Source organism: Furipterus horrens, unplaced genomic scaffold (genome assembly GCF_987537825.1).
Source record: "Furipterus horrens unplaced genomic scaffold, mFurHor1.1.pri manual_scaffold_6, whole genome shotgun sequence".
Taxonomy (NCBI): domain Eukaryota; kingdom Metazoa; phylum Chordata; class Mammalia; order Chiroptera; family Furipteridae; genus Furipterus; species Furipterus horrens.
The window spans coordinates 124,515,887-124,535,724 of NW_028327176.1; the positions used below are offsets into that span (position 1 = coordinate 124,515,887).

The 19,838-nt window shown below is 35.0% G+C and overlaps 1 protein-coding gene and 1 long non-coding RNA gene across 4 annotated transcripts in view; one reads left to right on the forward strand and one right to left on the reverse strand.

Annotated features, from left to right (window-relative positions):
- IRAK1BP1 (interleukin 1 receptor associated kinase 1 binding protein 1) overlaps positions 1 to 19,631 on the forward strand; it is a 37,969-nt gene extending 18,338 nt beyond the window's left edge. Inside the window, exons 3-6 of one of the 3 annotated variants that reach the window (XR_016511809.1) lie at positions 12,139 to 12,269; positions 12,377 to 13,001; positions 15,883 to 15,983; positions 19,432 to 19,631. Coding sequence is in view for 1 of the 3 variants with exons in the window: in XM_090280517.1 (XP_090136643.1) it covers positions 12,139 to 12,269; positions 12,377 to 12,647 (402 nt within the window). In the remaining 2 variants the exon portion in view is untranslated. Of the gene's footprint in view, positions 1 to 12,138; positions 12,270 to 12,376; positions 13,039 to 15,882; positions 15,984 to 17,512; positions 17,702 to 19,431 lie in introns of those variants that run through there. The other 2 variants (XR_016511810.1, XM_090280517.1) reach the window with 2 other exon arrangements.
- Positions 1 to 19,838, reverse strand: part of LOC150007356 (uncharacterized) — a 141,009-nt gene that overhangs the window by 120,497 nt on the left and 674 nt on the right. The gene's annotated exons all lie outside the window — the stretch shown is intronic.

Sequence of the window (19,838 nt, forward strand, 5' to 3'; positions counted from 1 at the left end):
TTTCTGATTCTGATTTTATCAAGCAATGTTTACATCTAGTCTAACCGGTTTTATATCACCTGCTAATTTGATCATCAGTGTACCAGCTATGTAATTAATTAAAATATTGAGTAGCATTTATCAACTATGACCTGAAGCAACAATGTTGCCACGAAGACTCTGTCAGTATACCCTAACACTTGTCTAAATATAAATCCCCTGTGGCTACAGTACTTCTCTGGTAACTTACCAACTAGGAAATAAAGTTTAGTATATTATGACTTGTTGATGATCCCAAATTTACATGGTCAATATAATGGCCTTTGTTTTTTTTTTAGTATATTTTATTGATATACTGTTACAGTTGTCCCAATTTCTTTTCCCTTTGCTCCCCTCCACCGAGTACCCCCTCTTCCCTCCAGCAATCCCACCACCCCTTAGTTCATGTCCATGGGTCATGCATATACGTTCTTTGGCTTCACCCTTTCCTATATTATTCTTAACTTCCGTTTTGTACCAACCAATTATGCTTCTTAATCCCTGTACCATTTCTCCACTTCTCCCCCTCCCCCTTCCCAGATGATACCCTCCAAATCATCCCCTTACCTATGATTCTGTTTCTATTTGGCTGTTTGCTTAGTTTATATTTGTTTTTATTTTTTAGTTGTGATAGTTGAGGTTTTTTTTTTTTTGTCATTTTAATGTTGTTTTGATCTCCTTTTCCTAAAATAAATCCCTTTAACATTTCATATAATAAGGGCTTAGTAATGATGAACTCCTTTAGCTTTACGTTTTCTGGAAAGCACTTTATCTGCCCTTCCATTCTAAATGCTAGCTTTGCTGGATAGAGTAATCTTGGTTGTAAGGTCCTTGCCTTTCATCACTTTGAATACTTCTTGACAGTCCCTTTTTGCCTGCAATGTTTCTTTTGAGAAATCAGCTGATAATCTTATAGGAACCCCTTTTTAGGTAACTCTTTTCTTTTCTCTTGCTGCTTTTAAGATTCTCCCTTTATCTTTAACCTTTGGCATTTTAATTATGTTGTGTCTTGGTGTGGTCCTCTTTGGGACTCTCTGTGCTTCCTGGACTTGTATGTCTGTTTCCTTTGCCAAATTAGGGAAGTTTTCCTGCATTACTTTTTCACATACATTTTCAATTTCTTGCTCTTCCTCTTCTTCTGGCACCCCCATGATTGGGATGTTGACATGTTTAAAGTTGTCACAGAGGTTCCTAAGGCTCTCTTCATTTATTTCAATTCTTGTTTCCTCATTCTGTACTGGTTGACTATTTTTTCCTTATGTTCCAAATCATTGATTTGAACCCCCCTTTTCTTCCCTTCACTATTGGTTTTGTGCAGATTTTCCTTTGTTTCACTTACTTTAGCCTTCACTTCTGCATTTGCCATACTCAAGCATATCTGTCAAGTCTGTGAGCATCTTTAGCACCGTGTTTTGAACTTTGCATCTGTTAAGTTGGCTATGCCCTCATCTGTTAGGTTGGCTATCTCCTCATTGCTTAGTTCTCTGACTGGAACCTTGATCCATTCCCTCTTTTGGGCCATACTTCTCTGTCTTCTCAACTTGACAGGCTCCTGTCTTTGCCTCTGTGTTTTAGGTAGAGCTGTCATACCTGTTACGTTGTAAGGGGCAGAGCCTTAGGTATCTGTCAGTACAGGACAACCCGTTTCACCACAGTGTGGTGCTGTATGTTGGGGAGGTGGCTGAGAGGGAACAATGCCACCTGCTCGGTACTCGCCTCTTTTCTAGGCACCTCTCCCACTTCCTGTATGGGACTGGCACTTCTCTAGCTGTTGCTCTGGCCATGGTTCCCAGAGTGGGTGGGTATACAGATGTTCTAGGAATGTGGGGGCCCTCTAAACAAATGGACTCTACTGAGAAACTGGCAGTTTCTTCTTCCACACCAACCCTCACTGGTTTTCACAGTCAGAAGTAATGAGGCTGTATTTTCCCTGACACTGGGACCGTGAGCTGCATGGTCTGGTCTAGTACTGGGAGCGTTCCCTAGGTGTCCCTCCCAACTTTTTTTTAATGTGTACTGCACTTTCCACTGGCTTGCTGCTGCCCCTGCTGCTGCCGCCACCACACTGAGTCCTCTCCACCCCAGCTCCATCCCTTCTACCTGTCTGGATGAGTATTTCTTTGTTATCTTTGTGGACTTCCATGCAGCTCAATCTTCTGGAACTTTTGGTTGTCTCCAGTTTTGACGTAATTGTATCCCTTCTCAGTTGTGGAGTGTGTCTACCTACCTACACCTCCCATCTTGGCCAGAAGTCCTATAATGGCCTTTGGATAGAAATAATTTGGCAGTGGTTCAGAAGGTAGAGATTGAAAGCAAAGTTAGAAATCAGGTGGGTTTTCTACTTAATGTCTCAGCAAGAAACTTAGTAATCAGAGTCTGAGTATATGATTCCAAGAACCTTACAAGATTTTAGTCTTAAATTCTTGTGTCCTTATTTTGTTATTCCCTGAAGGCCTACTTGGAGGACTGTTAAAATAAGAAAGCCCTGTATACTTTTCTTCAAAGACAGTTAGGAACAAGGAATGTAGGGAAACTTAAGAGAAAATAAAAATATAGGTATGGCTGGGTGGAGGTGGGTAGAGAGGGAAAAATGGGGACATTTGTAATAGTGTAAACTGTAAAGTTAAAAAAAAAAAAAAAAAAGTTGTGGCAGTACCAAAGAGAAAAGAAAACACTCAAAGTGCTTGAGGCCAATGGCAAGGGAGAGAAATGAACCAAAAGGCCCTGTTTTCTTTCCTTCTCATATAAATCTTTTCTTTTCTTTCCTTATTTCTCTTAAACTAAATTTTAAAATATTCTGTTCTAGAATATTGCCTGGGATTAAAAGGTGTCTAGCACATAAAAACTGTAGTTTGTTGAGTTATCCACTTGACCTTTTTAGGAATTAAAACTACACATATTTTTAGAGAGGATTTTGGCCTATTACTTTATGATAATTTATATTAACAATAATTCTGAAGTCTCATTTGTAGAACTTTTAATAGCTGAGATTTAACTTATCCAGGAGATGAATTCATTAAAAGCTCTAAAAATTTTGAAATTCAGTTGCTTATTTAGTACTGAAATGCTAAACTAATGGGGATTCTTCTTGACCAGATGTGAAGCATTAATATGATAATATCAACCTATTTTGTAAATTCATACAGCTAGTAGAGGTAGTGTGTAAATATATGTGTGTATGTATATGTGTATATACATTTGTAATCACAGTATTTACCTTAATGAAACATAAATGTGGCCTCTGAATATGATACATTAATTTATCCTCAAAATATTTTGAATTTGTTAGATATGGTAAAATATTTTTTCCTTCATCTCTCTCTTTAAAAGTTGTGATGCAACATATCTGTTCTTCAGTTAATTGACTACCTCATTAACTGATTTCTCTCCAGCTATGTATTGATTACAACCACAATGTTGAATTGATAAGGAGATGTTCAAGGCATTGGTAGGCTTAAAATAGAAGTTCTTCAACTATTAGGAAAAGCAGAATACAGGGTGTTTTTTCCTCCCTAATTAATCTTCTTGTTAATCATTGAACACAGATACTCCTAAACTATTTCCCCTATGGTTTGGGACAAGAAGGAAGAGCTGACTTATTAAGTAATGGTAATGATAAGAGGGATGCAGGACATAGGAAATCTTGTTTGAGCAGCTAATGCACTGACATCAATAGACAGCTTTTCCTGTAATTTATAGAAATAGAGCAAGCAAGTACCACATATTAAATCTGATTCTATGGGAGTAGATTTGCTTCAGATGACTTGGAGGTGGGAGGAAATGAATAAATAGTATCTTTTTTGTAGTCTGCTTAGTAGGCTACTGTGCTTCCTTTTATATATACTCTTCTTTAGCAAAGAAGACCACCAAAAATGCATTAAAAAGACTCAGTATGTTACACAGTAGATATATTTATATAAATTTTCTTGGAAGTATACCTAGAAGTAGATATCAGTTGTTTAAAGAGGACTTTTTTTTTCTGTTTTTAGATGAGTTCCCTCTTCCTTTTTTTAATACCATGTGCAGCCTATTGATATCTTCATTTTTAGAAGATATTTGTAAAAGAAAGAGAGAGGGGAATCACCATCTATCTTCTCTCTGATACTCATAGTTTATGCACTGTTTGATGGCAGGTGAACTAACTGTAAGATCACTTCATGCAATTACATGAGATTCAAAGATGGTTTTAAAGCTGTGTAGGGCACATTGTTTTTTATTCTTGATTTTTAAAAATTAATACTTCTGACTCTTGTTAAGTTGACCTACCATTTCATTTATCTCTTTAACCTCTTTCCTAAGACTTTGACAGCACTGAGGATCTATAGTCTGTCAAAATGTTCAGGAAAAATAAATACTGTTTTGTAAAGTTGGCTATTGAAGGTTCTAATAATTAATCCACAATTGATTTTGCAACCTCAAATATAAAGGTAGACTTTAAAGCTGCAGCCGTTGAGGACCTAGATGAAACACTTGACTTTTACTGCTACTGCTGATTTGCTAGGTAATGGCTGGAAGAGCCCCATCTTAAAGAATCAATTTTAAGAAATTTAAAATTATAAACTAAAATAAGAATATATTCATGTTATATCAGACTATACCTGAAATATGTAGTTAACAATATATAGTGAAAATAAACACCTGAATTAGGGAACAATTTAAGCTGCTATACCAAATAAATCCCCCCAACAGTGGCTTAAACAAGATATGAGTTTATCTCTCTGTTAACAGCCAGAGGCAGTCATTCCAGTGATAGTGAGTCACCTGTGCATCTTTAACCACAGCTTCCATGTCTGTGTCCAAGGTGGCTACTCCAGTTCCCCCATTATACCGTGTTTGTATCCCAACCAGTAGGAAAGAAGAAAATAAATGGAATCATAAGCCCATTCCTTTTAAGGGCTTGACCCATCACTGCTAACTTTTCTTTAGCTAGAACTCAGCCACAATTAGCTACAAAAGAGATTTAGATATAGTCAGGTACCAATGCCCAGCTACAACTTTTAAGTTCTATCATTAAAGAAAAAAAAGGGGAATGGATGTTGGTACCTGCATTAGTGTACATGGGCTGCCATAACAGAATACCAGAGATTGGTGCCTTAAACAACAGAAACGTGTATTCTCTTAGTTCTAGGGGCTGGAAGTCTGCGAACAGGGTATCAGCATGGTTGGTTTCTCATGAGAGCCCTCCTCTCCTGGCTTACAGATGGATACCTCCTCACTGTGTCCTTACATGGTTGATGCAGGCAAGCTCTTTGGTATCTTTTCTTTCATAGACACTGATCCTTTTGCATCAGAGCCCAACCCTTATGACTACATTTAACCATAACTGCCTCCAGGAAGGCCCAGTCTCCAAACAATTACCTTGGTAGTTGGGGCTTCAACATAGGAATTTGGGGGCAATACAAAAATTCAGTCCATAACAGTATACCGATTAGGATTCTCTGTCAAACCAAGCCGTTCAGGAATTGGACCTGGTATCTTGGTTTCATTAGCACCAGGTCATACTGAATCATAGAGCTCTTAGTCATATAGATCCATAATAAATAATTAGACTTAATATAACTCTAGATCAACATATATTCTAGGTTGGAAAATGTTGGAAGTCCTATATTGCATATATGTGTCAGTGGTAGCAAAAAAGGACAAAATATATCCATGTCAAATTTTATATTTTATTGAGGAAATTTATGGCATCTTTAACCCAAATTCAAGTCAAAGTGTTTTTACTTTATTATTTTCAGAAATGGCCATCATTCAGCCCAATTTTTTTCTTATGAACTTTCAGCTCTACCATTATTTCAATCTAGGATAAAAAAAACTGAATGTGAACAATTTAGTAAAGCTTATTAGTGTAATTTTATTGTTTTTGTTTTAAAGTATCTATTACATGAAAAGAATAATTTTTAAATATTAAATTGACTTCAAGGGCACATGTATAAGTAAGGAATTGCTTTGTTGACTCTTAGAGCCTGTTGTGCTCAGTCAGTTCAATCTGCATGTAGAGAAATTCTTTGCACTCTCAAATTTAGTTACCTTTAAGATTCCACAGAAGCACTGTAAAGCTTGTCATGTTTCATTATGTGTGAGGTTGCAAGTCCAGAATCAAATTACATGGATCCAAGAGAGGAGGCTTCCATCTCTACTTCCTCTTTAAAAAACACTTCTTCAGGAATTAGTTATAGATTAAATACAGCAGCAAAAGATATTTTTTTCATATTTAAAATATGCAAATGCAGTTAAGTATGATATTGTCTATATATTTTGTTAGAGACAGCCTGTAGGGATTTTGGAGCTTTGAGTTGTAACTAGGGAAGAAATGCAAATTGGGGAGCTATTCTGAGGTTAGAAACTGACAACCTGGGTGGGGCTGGTGAGGCTGATTTTGACTTCATAGAAAAGTTTAGCATGTCCAATGTTCATTTGTTTGTTTTTTAAATACTATAAGACGTTTTTTCAAAAGATAGACAAGAGTGTTTCTTCTAGCTACAATAGAATAACATGCACCAAATTTACCTTCCTAACTGCAACAGCTAAAAAATGGACAGAATATATGAAACAATGGTTTTCAAGAGTGGACACAAGGCAATAAAGCTCAGTGATCCCTAAAAAAAAAGAAAGCAAAAAGAGTCCTAAAATTTTCCTAGCTCACTGTCTTAAGAGAGGATCCAGGCCACTGCACAGGGGAAGGGAATCCTGACGGAACGTGGCTAACTTCTTGTTTTAAGAAAATGGAAATAAAAGCCCACACAAGATTCTAGAGTCTATAGGATGGTATACTGAAATATAAAGAGCTACACAGAGAAGGATCTATAGAGATCTACAGGATTCCCTCAAGGACTTAGCAAAATACTTGTCAGCACATGAGTGTGAGGAAATGACCATAAACTAGAAAAAAAACTACCCCCAAAATTAGAGAAAATAGAATTTAGGGCTCATACAGTGCTGGGGTGGGGCACCAGCCAGACTAGAAAATCTCATGATTCATGTAACATGAAGAAGAGTATATAGAAGGGTCTTGCCTCATTAGGGAGATATAATTAGTCCTACACTGAACAGTACTCTAATCCTACCTAATATATCTTAAACACAAGTTTGAAGAGATCATTTTCCAAGTAATTTAACTGACTTCTAAAACAAACACTTACAGAAATACAAAAATATACAATACCTTAAATTCACAAGGATTTCCTAGCATGCAAAATAGCAGGTATTAAAGCTCATAATGAGGAGAAAAGTCCATTCAAACCAGCCAGGAACTAATACAGATGTTATGATTAACAAACAAGATTGTTAAATTATAACTGTATTTCGTATGTTCAGAAATTAAGCAGAGACATGGAAGATATTTAAAAACCCCACGTTGGATTCCTGGAGATAAAAATTACAATGTGTGAGATGAAAAATATAGTGAATAGTATTAATATGAAATTATACATTACACAAAATGAAAAGACAACCCATTGAATGGGAGAACATATTTACTGATACCTCTGATAAAGGGTTAATATCCAAAATATATAAGGAACTTATAAAACTCAACACCAAAACCCAAACAATCCAATTAAAAAATGGGCAAAGGACTTGAACAGACACTTCTCCAAAGAGGACATATAGACGGCCAATAGACATATGAAAAGATGCTCAATATCACTAGTCATCAGAGAAATGCACAGAGAAAACCACAATGAAATATCTCCTTACATCTGTCAGATTGGTATTATTAATAAACGAACAAACAACAGGTGCTGGCAAGGATGTGGAGAAAAGGGAACCCTTTGCATTGTTTGTGGGAATGAAGATTGGTGCAGCGACTGTGGAAGGAAGTATGGAGTTTCCTTAAAAAGTTAAAAATGGAACTGCTTTATGACCCAACATTTCCACTTCTGGGAATATATCCAAAGAAACTCGAAACATTGATTTGAAAGAATGTATACACCAATATGTTTATTACAGCATTATTTATAATAACCAAGATTTGGAAGCAGCTCAAGTGCCCATCAGTAGATTAGTGGATAAAAAAGCTGTGGTACATTTATGCAGTAGAATTCCACTTGGCTGTGTACAAAAAAAAAAAAAAAAAAGAAGAAGGAGGAGGAGGAGGAGGAAATCTTACCTTTTGGGACAGCATGGATGGACCTGGAGGATATTATGCTAGGTGAAATACGCCAGTCAGAGAAACACAGATTCCATATGACTTCACTTATACGTGGAATCTAATGAACAAAATAAACTAACAAACAAAATAGAAAGAGAATCATAGGTACAGAGAACAAACTGACAGCTGTTGGGCAGGGGGACTGGGTGAAAAAAGTGAAGGGATTAAACAAAAACAAACAAATAAACTCATAGACAACAGTATGGTAATCACCAGAGGGAAAAGAGGATGGAGGAGTTAGGGTAAAGGGGTGATAAATGATGATGGAAGGAGACTTGACTAGAGAAGGTACACACACACTACAATATATACTGATGATGTATTATAGAATTGTACACCTGAAACCTATATAATTTTAATTACTAATGTCCCCCCAATAAATACTATAAAAATAAATATAAAGACATTACTAATATGTTGAGAAAAGAGAGGAAAGGAAATCAAAACACTCAGCTGAAACTGCAAAAGGCAGTAAGAGTTGAAGACAAAACTAGTAAAAAAGAACAAAGGCAAAGAAAACAGTAAAGAATATGATGGATCATAATCCAAATATCAGTACAGTAGTCCCTCTCTATATCATGGTTCATTTATCGCAGCCTCACTGTATCATGGGATTTTTTAAAATATTATATTTAATTATTTATCGTGGATTTTTCACTATATTGTGGGATTTTGCGGTACTGTATATGTGTGTTGTTAAAGTTACATAGGTTTAAGAGCGTAGAATATGTTTAAGAACATAAGTAGTGTTTATCGTCGGCAGCCGTCCGTCTCGAGAGACGATGGTGTAGCTTCTTAAGAGTCTATCTGCACCGCCGAGAATGGCTGTGCAGTCCGACTCGGGAGTGACACGGTATCTGTCTCCTCCCGTGTTGAATCGACATCTTGCGATGACGCTGGAGTGTCCTCTCCAGTGGAGCTGAAGCTACAGAGCCTGGGCAGGTGATATGGAGGGTCTGCTGTTGCCCATGCAGCAGACCCCCCCTCTCTTCGCAGCTGAAGGGTCCAAGGGAAAGACGGAGTCAATACAGCTTGGCTTCAGGTGTGCCGCAGGAGTTGCCGGTGTTGACTACAATGTCAAACCGCCTTAGGGACTCCGGCTCCGGATTTTCTGTCAGGGTTTACTCCCTTAGCCTTTCCCCTGAAGAGGTATGCCGCAAGGCAGCGGAGGTTTTTTGGAATCAGAGTTTTCCTTCTCTGATGTGCCCTGACTGGAAGATTGAACAAGCGACACTTAGCTCGCCGGCCGACGCTCAATCCACTGAGCCAAACCAGCCAGGGACAAAGTAGTGTTTATAAAAGTGTGGAAAAGGTTAATAAGCGAGTGGGAAAGGTTAATAAGGGACTGGGAATGGTTTATAAGTGTGTGGGTTTATAAAGCCTTAAAATATATATAAATACTAAAATAAATGTAAGGTTCCTACTTCACGGATTTTCACCTATCATGGGGCAGTCTAGAACATAATACCCATGATAAGTGAGGAATACTGTATATCTGAATATCAGTGATCTAAATGCACCAATTAAAAGACAGAGATTGTCAGAGTGAATCAAAAAATAATACCCAACTACATGTTGTCTGTAAATAAACCCACATGTAAATCTAATATCAAAGCTTCAAAATATGAAAGGTAAAAATGATAGAACTGAAAAGAAATGTCTACAGTTTTTGTTGGAGCTTTCAGTAATCCTTTCTTAATGATTAAACAACAAATGAATATGACAAACCAATTTGACCTCCTTGACACTCAATTCCAACAACAGCAGGCTACACACTCCTTTCAAGTACACATGGAACATTTGCCAAGGTAGACTATATTCTGAGTCATAAAACAAGTCTTGATAAATTTAAAAGTATCTGAATCATACAAAGTAAGTTCTCTGACCACAGTACAATTACATTTGAAACCTAACAACAGAAGAGCTCAGGAAAATCCCCTAAATATTTGTAATTTAAAGACATACTTCTCAATAACCCATGAAAAATTAGAAAATATATGCAAGGGAGAAATGTCAGTTGTACACAAACTTTTCCAGAAAATTAAAAGGAGGGAATATTTCCCAATGCATAATTGGGGCCAGATGAGAACAAAACCAGGGGGTTAAAAAAAAAAAAAATTACAAGCAAAAAAATAACAACTACAGATAATATCCATTTAAACCTATATGCAAAATTTGTAAGCAAAATTTTAGCAAATAAAATCAAGTGATATATAAAAAAGAATAACCAAGTGTGGATCATTCCAAGAATGAAAGATTGGTTTAACATTCAAAAATTGGCCAATCTTAACTTACCACATTAATAAAATAAAAAAAGAAACACCATATGATCATCTCAAGAGATGCAGAAAGAGCATTTAATAATCCATCATCTATTACTAATAAAAATTCTCAGCAAATTAGGAATAGTAGGGAACTCCTCAAACTGATAAAGGGAATCTGTGAAAAATCTACTAATATATTTAATGGTGAAACAAACACTGAATGCTTTGTGCCTGAAATCAGGAACAAGACAAACATATCTACTCTCATGACTTCTGTTCAACATTGTACTTGAAGTTTTCCAGCTAATACAATCAGGCAAGAATAAGACTGGAAAGTAAGAAGTAAAATTGCCTATTCATGGACAACATGACCATCTGTGCAGAAAATCTGATGGAACCTACCAAAAAAACACCTCAGAATTGATAAGAAGCAAAAATATAACATACCTAGAAATAAATCTGATGTTTTTAAATGTGAGCCCTGGCTGCATGGCTCAGTTGGTTGGATTATTGTCCCATACACCAAAATGTTGCAGGTTTGACTCCCAATCAGGGCACATACTGTGGTTGTGGATTTGGTTCCCCATTGGGCTATGTATGAGAGACAACCAATTGATATATTTCTCTTAACTCTATGTCTGTCTGTCTGTCTGTCTTTTTCTCCCGTCTCCCCCCATCTTCCTCTCTAAAAAACAGTATATATCGTTGGGTGAGGATTTTTTAAAAAATGTGAAAGAGCTGTACACTGGAAACTACAAATCATTGCTAAGAGAAATTTAAAAAGACCTAAATAAATAGAGAAACATACCTTGTTCGTGATTGGGAAGTCTCAATATCATTAAGATATGAGTTCTTCATTAATTGATACACCATATATAGATTAATTGAAATCCCAATTAAAATCCCAGTCATCTTTTTTAAAAAATAGAAATTGACAGAGTGATTATAAAATACACTATTTACTTAGTATTGAAGCCACATAGAACATTAATCTTCATTGGATAACATTTATGATTAAAGGCCACTATTCTGCATTGTGTAAGATGACTCGACAAGTCACCTTACTATCTTTCAAGATCTTTGCTACTCCAGCCTTCTCTCCAGGACCTGTACTTTTTTGTTTTATATAAAGAGTTTTTGTGACGTTTCCTCAGAAAAAATGTTTAGTTTACTTCCATAAAATTTTTTTAAGACTAGTTAAAGTACTGCATAAGGACTGTTCCTACATTTTTAAAGACAGAGGACATAATGAAATAGATGGCCTCCCACATATATATCTGAAAATAGTAACTATGGAAGAAGAAACATCTCTTTGATAGCAGTAAAGTATGGTGTAAATACTGCTTATCGGGAAGCTAATAGCATAGATTTGACTACAGTGTCATGAAAAATGTATCAGAATTAGAATTCAGCCAAATACTAAAGTTGAAAGGAAAACCTCCAATTCTCTTTTATAAAAAGTCCCTGGGTGGTTTAAAATGTATTTTAAAATATTCAAGTTAATATTAGATAAAGAATGAAATTTATAAGGAAAAGTTAATAAGAAAACAATTTAGTTATAAGTATGAGATAGGCTTTTCATATCTGTTACATACTATAAAATGACCTCATTGCAATATGGCTTTTACTTTAATTCACACTTAGAGAAAATTTTGAAATAATGTATAGGCATGAAAATAATTTCAAGTGTCATTTCATTTACAGGTTTGCATTACATTTACTGAATTTGGAAAAATGCAAAATATTTGTAACTTTCTCGTTGAAAAGCTAGATAGCTCTGTTGTCATCAGCCAACCCCAGTTTTATCATACTTCAGGTTCTGTTGAGAATCTTCGGTAAGTTAAACACATCTTTAAATTATCAATTAATTAAACAAAATTATTCAGTGCTACAGTTCATTGAATGCCTGCCATATTAATAATCTCTGCATTTAATTCCTAAGACGGCAAGCCTGTCTTGTTGCTGTTGAGAATGCGTGGCGCAAAGCTCAAGAAGTGTGTAATCTTGTCGGCCAAACTCTAGGAAAACCTTTATTAATCAAAGAAGAAGAAGTGAAAGAATGGGAAGACCAAACAAATGATCACCACTCATCCAGGCTCTCAAGTTCATTAACTGTACAACAAAAAATCAAAAGTGCAACAATACATGCTACTTCAAAAGTATTTATAACTTTTGAAGTAAAGGGGAAAGAGAAGAAAAAAAAACATCTCTAAAATTCCAACCAAAATGTATTATGTTTGTATCTTTTTGTCTATTTTTATATGTTTATGTTTGTTTTTTCCTGGATATATATATAGTATAGTATATAAAGTGTTTTTTCCAAAATTTGTGAATCCTTGAATATAGTTCTGAACAGTACTTATGTTTACTTTCTATTTTTAAAACTTCACTCTGGGGAATACTCTTTGGAAATAAATATGTTATGTGCACACTTGTATAATGAATTTATGTTAATGCATGTGTAACTTTTATATTTCTACTCTAGGAAGAAATATTGAACACAGTTATTAGTATGATTGTTAACATTAATAGAAAGAATGAAGAGCAAAACATAACTTGATAAAAAGGTAAGGAAGTATATTATGAAAATATTTTGATGCCAGAAGTAAAAGATAGTATATATAGATCAGACCCTCTTCATCAGGGCTTCTTTAATTATAATAGCACTCTCCAATACAAATATAATGCAAGTCATATATATAATTTAAAATTTCCTACTAGACACATCTTAAGAAGTAACAAATAAAAGTTTAATTTTAATATTTTATTTCACAGAGAATATCCAAAACATTATCATTTCAGCATTTAATCAATATTTTAAAAATAATTAACAGGTATTTTATATTCATTTTTATACTAAGTCTTCAAAATCCAGTGTATATCCTAAACAATAGCACATTTCAATTCAGATGCTAAATTTTCATCAGAAATACTTGATCTGTATTTGTTTCCTAAAATTTAATTGAAACAATAGATTCACACACCAAGTTGTTCCAGATATGCTTAAAAGATCTAATAATTGTATAACCATCCATTTTTAAATGTACTAGCCACATTTCAGTTACTGGAAAGCCATAGTGGCTAATGGCCACCATGTTGAACAGTGCAGGGTTAATACACTGAGATAATTTCCTTCAGGCTATTTGAGATGTAATCATGTACATGTCATTGCTATTATATTACACATCATCTACATAGGCTTTCCATTCCCTACCATACAGCTTAGGTCCTAGGGTTTTTCCTCTGAGATATATGCCAATATTTCTTTCCTACAACACATTCCAGTAGTTTCCATCCCTACCTTTCTCAAGCAGCACTGGGACAGTTTTATCCATCTCTTCTGTAGTGTCCTTGGCAGTAAGAAGTGTGGAAGCTAAGATGAAAGTTTTAGAATATGACACCACTACATTCAAATCCTGACTTCATTCCCAGAGTGTAAGCTCCTTTAGAATGGAGATCTTTTCTTTCTTGTTTACAGCTGCATTCTCACACCCGGCATACTGTCAGGGCCAACAGAGTAAGCTCTCAAATATTTGCTGAGAAAATTTACCAGTTGTGTAAACTTCGCAAGGCACTTGAATCTCTTTCAAGCTTCTCTTTCCTCACCAATGAAATGAAACTAGTAATACTACTATAAGATTAAAGTTGTTAAATATGAAACCACGAAAATAATGCCTAGTACATAGTCACTCAGTAAATGATAGCTGTTACATCAACTGCATTCTCTGTCTGTTCAATTACAAGTTGGCTTTTCTAAGCGTAATGCTAAGATGAGTTTTTAGTCATATTAAAAATAGCATTACCAGAAAACCAGTATATGTTGAATTTTGATTTTTAAAAAATTAAGTGATATCTTAGCTTTTATTTATCCAATTGGGTAGAAAGTGCAATTGGGGCTGCACATCAATAAAAAAATTGTTTACACTCAGTAAAAACTTAATCATGTGGATGGATTTTTCTTAGCCATGGCTTCCTTATATTTTTGATTCTGTCACATTTGGTAAAGAAGCTATTCAATGTAGCTTGAACATAAACAAATATTATTTTAAATTACCAAACACTTTTTATAATTTACAGGAATTTTTTAAAGTGTTGCTTCAAAAAATGTTCTGTAAATTGGACAGTTGTAAAATTCTATAGAGCAGCTAAGAAAAGAAACTCTTCAAAGATTGGACTGGTTTATGTATTATATCCTGTGTACTAAGGGTGTATAAAGTTTTGTGGACAGTTGAGATGGCAATTTAATTTCTGGCATATGGCCTTCACTGGAGTCTCACAATGAATTATTTAGGGTACCTGTGCCACAAAACCTACTAGAATAAACCTGCCCTGAACTTAATCCTAATAAAATTCCTTTCTTCTGAACTTCCTTTAAAAAATCTTTCCAGAAAGCAGCAAATTATCATTGCTGTTTTTTGAAAGAAAAAATTTCTAATTAGGATATTTGAAACAGGCCCACTATATTCAAAGCTCCTTTATAAAAGGAAATACTATTAAAATAAGGTTTCTGAATATTAGTGATAAAATTTAGGATTCTATTCAGTTACATGCTAAATTATATTTTTTATAGTAGCAGTTACCTTATATCAGTATAGTTATTTGACAGGCAATGTGAGTTCAATGTAAATAAATAAGATCTGGAAAAATAATTTGTAACTTAAGATGGTGTACCTCATAATTGTTATGTCCTTCCCAGGTATGTAGGTAAAGTATATGCCAATTCTGTTAGACTCATTGATAAGAATTTGAAGTAAGGAATATTTTCACTGGCCTAAAGAAATAAAAACATGAATTATGAGGTTAAAAGTGGGAGTTAATATATATTATCTATAACAAAATTATATGGGAGGCAAATACTTTATTATTCATTCCAGAAAAAACAAACTATATGTATTGCAGTTGAACCTTGAGCAACACGTGTTTGAAGCGTGAAGGTCCACTTATACATGGATTTTTTTCAATAAATGCTGTATTGTTTTCAATCAGCATTTGGGAATGCACAAATGTGGAGGGCTATGCCATTTTATATAGGGGACTTGAGCATCCTCAGGAATCCTGGAACCAATCCCCAGTGGATACTGAGGGGCAACTCAGTTTTTGGAGAGTCAAAGTTATATGTGGATTTTCACTGCATGGTGGGGGGCAGTCAGTGTCCTAACCCCCACATTATTCAATAGTCAACTGTAGTTTAATTTAAATAACAAAGATTTATACTGTTTTTATGCATATTGTATTTCCAGCCAAATAGCTTCTAGTCATAATCTAATGTGGCCTAAATTAACTTTAACATGCTCAGCTATGTTAAAAGACTAGAATTCACAGTGGCTAATCCAAGTCAAACACTGTTCTCAGGATGAGGTAATAATTTCCAAGAGGGATTATTTATACTATTTTATTGAAAGAATAATACCCTTTTATAACCTGTTTATCAGGATATTTCTGTTTCAGCCACTCTTCTGCAGCCCAACCAATAATTACTCCCAAATAGTCATGTTGCTTGTCAATGATCCCACTTGAAAATGAACAAATGCTGGCTTTGGACTTCAAAGGTAAGTTGGTTCTATTATACCAGTCAAAAAATAAAAAGATGGAGCAAAAACATATACTACCTGCTACACAGGGTTGAAGATTTATCAGGTTTTGGTATGCTCAGTACAATTAATAAGAGACAGTAGTGAACTGGAAACTAAAATTAGTTTACACACTAAGAGATGAAAATCCAAGATGGCAGGAGAAAGTGCTCATCTAAACGATCATGAAAAAATTTAGCAATCCCTGAATTAAAAAAAAATCCTCAAAGTACCATGTTACTATCTGGTAGCAGTGGTGTGTGTGTGTGTCTCTGTGTCTTTTTTTTTTTTTTTAATATAACAGTTCTATCACTTATCTTCTCCTTCCCTTCTACAATTTTTGGCAAAGAGCCAAAAACAAGTAACTAGTTCCAACACTTCCATACATATATCAGTTTTACACTGATCATATTAATACATCCTAATTATTTCTTATCTGTCTCTACGCAAGACTATGAACTCCTCAAGAATAGGGCTGTGTCTTAAACATTTGGATAATAAAAGGCTAAGGAAGAGGAAAAGCTAGCTGTCAGATGCTTAAACTGAATTTGTTTCCATTAGCATTAATTGTACTTTCAAAGCCTATTTTAGAAAATCATATTTGTATTTAATAACAATGAATTTGTAGCTCATACAAAAATGTTTTTTCCTTTTATTGAATTAGTCATATCTATTTTAACTCCATTTTTAAATTAGTATAATGGTTCAAATAAGTCAACTCTAACTCAAGTGAATAGCATGAAAAGAAATGTTTTCTTAGTTAATGCTAAATCAATCATGAAAGGTCTAAGGTATTAAATTACATTCCATATTGGAATAGGCGGTGAAGTGTAACTTAAATGTCAACTAAATAAAATACAAATTATTTTTAATATATCAAATATTTTGTAACTCAATACGCACAAAGATTTCATCATCTTCATTGTACCTATTCCTAAAATGATAAAGCTAAAAAGTAATTACATTTCAGAAATTACACTTTTTCATCTAAGGGTTACCAAGTGACCCAATTTTTCTCCGAAATTGTTTTGATTCCCCATTTGCTTCTGTGCTCAAGCTAGTTTTTAAAGATTTTTAAGAGTTTCTGTTCTTAAAGCTAATGGCAATTATTTTTAAGTATTCAGATCAATTACTGTTGAAAAGTATTGTACTTGCGCTCAGGAAGTATTGGTAGTGTCATAATTTATGAAGCGACCTTCCCCTGCCCCCCAAGAAAAAGATGAGGGAAGATTTAATTATAGAACATCCACTACAAAAGAAGAATGCATACTGATCTTAGATTCATTCTTTTAGTTTTTTTTATTTTAGATGATTATATCATTGTGTTAGGGGATTTCTATTTCTGGAGTTAATTTTCAACATAAATAGTTAAATGTGCACATGTTGTTTTATATCTTTTGCCAAAAGCCACAAAATTTATTAATCATTATTCAGCCCCTGCAATCCCAAAATATTGTCTTAAATGATGTAAAAGGTCTCCTCTGAAGGATAACTTTTTGTTTAAAAAGAATCAAAGAATGGTGTGGCTCAGTAGATTGAGTGCCGACCTGCGAGCCAAAGGGTCACCGGTTCAATTCCCAGTCAGAGGACATACCTGGGTGATGGGCCAGGTTCCCCGTTGGGAGCGGGCAAGAAGCAACCACACACTGATATTTCTCTCCTTCTATTTCTCTCTCCCCTCCCGTCTCTCTAAAAATAAATAAATAAATTCTTTTTTAAAAATCAAAGAAAATAAAAGAATTACAATACAGTACAACCTTTTTACTCCTTGAGGACTGAATAGAAGTATTGCTGTACCCCTAAGACAAAAACTGCTGGTAGAGATGCTAGCAGAACACAGAGCTGCAAAACTTCAGTACAGTATTTTCAGGAATCTCCACAGTGATAGTCATCCAAGATGCTTCTCCATGTAGTATATCAGGCAAAAAGGAGAAAAACATGTTTATTCACTTTTAATGTGCAAAATCCTTTAGCAACATTTACATATGAAACTATAAATGTTTTTCCAAATTATTACTGCCAAACTCAGTAAGGTACTAATTTTTATTTTTTGGTATTGGATTGAAAGTTAATTAGAAGCATAACCAGATTATTCAGTTTCATCCCAGCTATAAGTACTCTTCTTAAAATAAATGACGAATAGCACACCTTATTTCCCCTGATTCAAGCACCGAATTTGCCACAAAACTTGGGTTCACTTAATGTCTTACATTTGTGAGCCCAGATATATGGACTCACTTGATATATGTAGCAAAATAAAGAGAACTCTTAGGCTGTAAGAGTTCTGTTCACCAGGAACAGAAGATTCTTTCTTAAGGGAAAACTGAAACACCCGAGACCCATTTGGTCCAGTTTCTGTGTTAAACCAATAAAATGTTAGAAGTTGACACTAAGAATGTTTGCGTATTGTGGGTCAAACAATAAAAAACTGGGATAGTTTAGTTACTAAAGAAACAAACCTGATGCTGGGAAAGGAGTTGAAAGGCAGAAGAGAAAACAGACTTCTGTTGGTGAAAAGGCAGCTGAAGGTGGCTTAAAAAATTATTGCACATTTTCTGCCACCTACATGTCTAAAACCAGAAGTTCTTTTGGTGAATGTCCACACTAGAAATAACGTCCTTACACTGACCAAGAACAGGTGCTATCTTTGTTACAGACAGACTAGCCCAACTCAGCAAAAAAGTCCAATGGACAGGGGTGGGCAAGAGTAGATTTACAGTTGTGAGTATGCAAAACACAGGGTTTATTCTTATATTATTGTTTATTAAGATTATATTACTTGTATCAAACTGTAAACCTACTTCTGCCCACCCGTGTACATCAAGGAGGAGGAAAACTGAGTTGAGAAGGGAAATCAGGCACGTGACAGAATGGCCTGGAAGTTGTTAGCACACTCTTCTCTTTCCCTGAAATGTGAAGATTTTAACCTAGTTTCTCTCAGCAAATCCATTGTATATAAATGCATAAGAGTGCACTTGTTATATAAAGTAAATCAATGATCCCCCTGAATGAAAGCATAATGTAAGAGACTTGTATTTGCATGCTCTTTTTCACTTCTCGATTCCAAGCCCAAATGCCAGGCTTTAAAGGCATGAAAAATGCAGAATTCCACAACTTTAAATCTGAACATCTCTGATGAGTCCATAATTTCACTGTCTAGGAGAAGGAACTTAAAAACTTCTAATTTATTCCAGTAACAATGAAAAGTGGCACAGAGGCGGAGATGAAGTACATATGGAGGGAAAAAATATATTAACCAATTACAATGTGTGGATTGCGATTCAAACTAAACAAAAATATTCAGAGCAGGAAACACTTTGAAATTTAATACTGACTAGATGTTTGATGCTATTTCTATCTGCTATTTTTCCATATATAGTTTAAAATGGCATCCTTCCATTAAAGTATTCTGTTTTTGATAACACAGGAATGAATGACGACTTGAGTGGGTTAAAAAGGATGGACATGCAGAGTCTGAAATGCAAGCTGAAGCCAGATGTCCTAGCCTTGACCTTTATGAGCTATAATAAGGATGAAATTTAGGAGATTGAGGGGAGAAGAGGTTTGCTGGACTATAATGGAGAGAAACTGGAGTTGCTGTTTGGACAGCAGTGCAAGGTCTATGAGTGCATGCTTGGCTGGGTGGGCAGTGGGGGTCTGATCTGGTCACAAAAGGAATGAGAAGAGGATACTGCATTAAAAAGTGATAATTATCAAGAACATACTAGAAGTCTACCATGTGCCCACCAAAGTCCTGGGCGTTATGGAATATTCAAGACGAATACAATTCCCAGAACTTAGTTTAGGAATCAGCATCAGAACAGAATCAGTGGA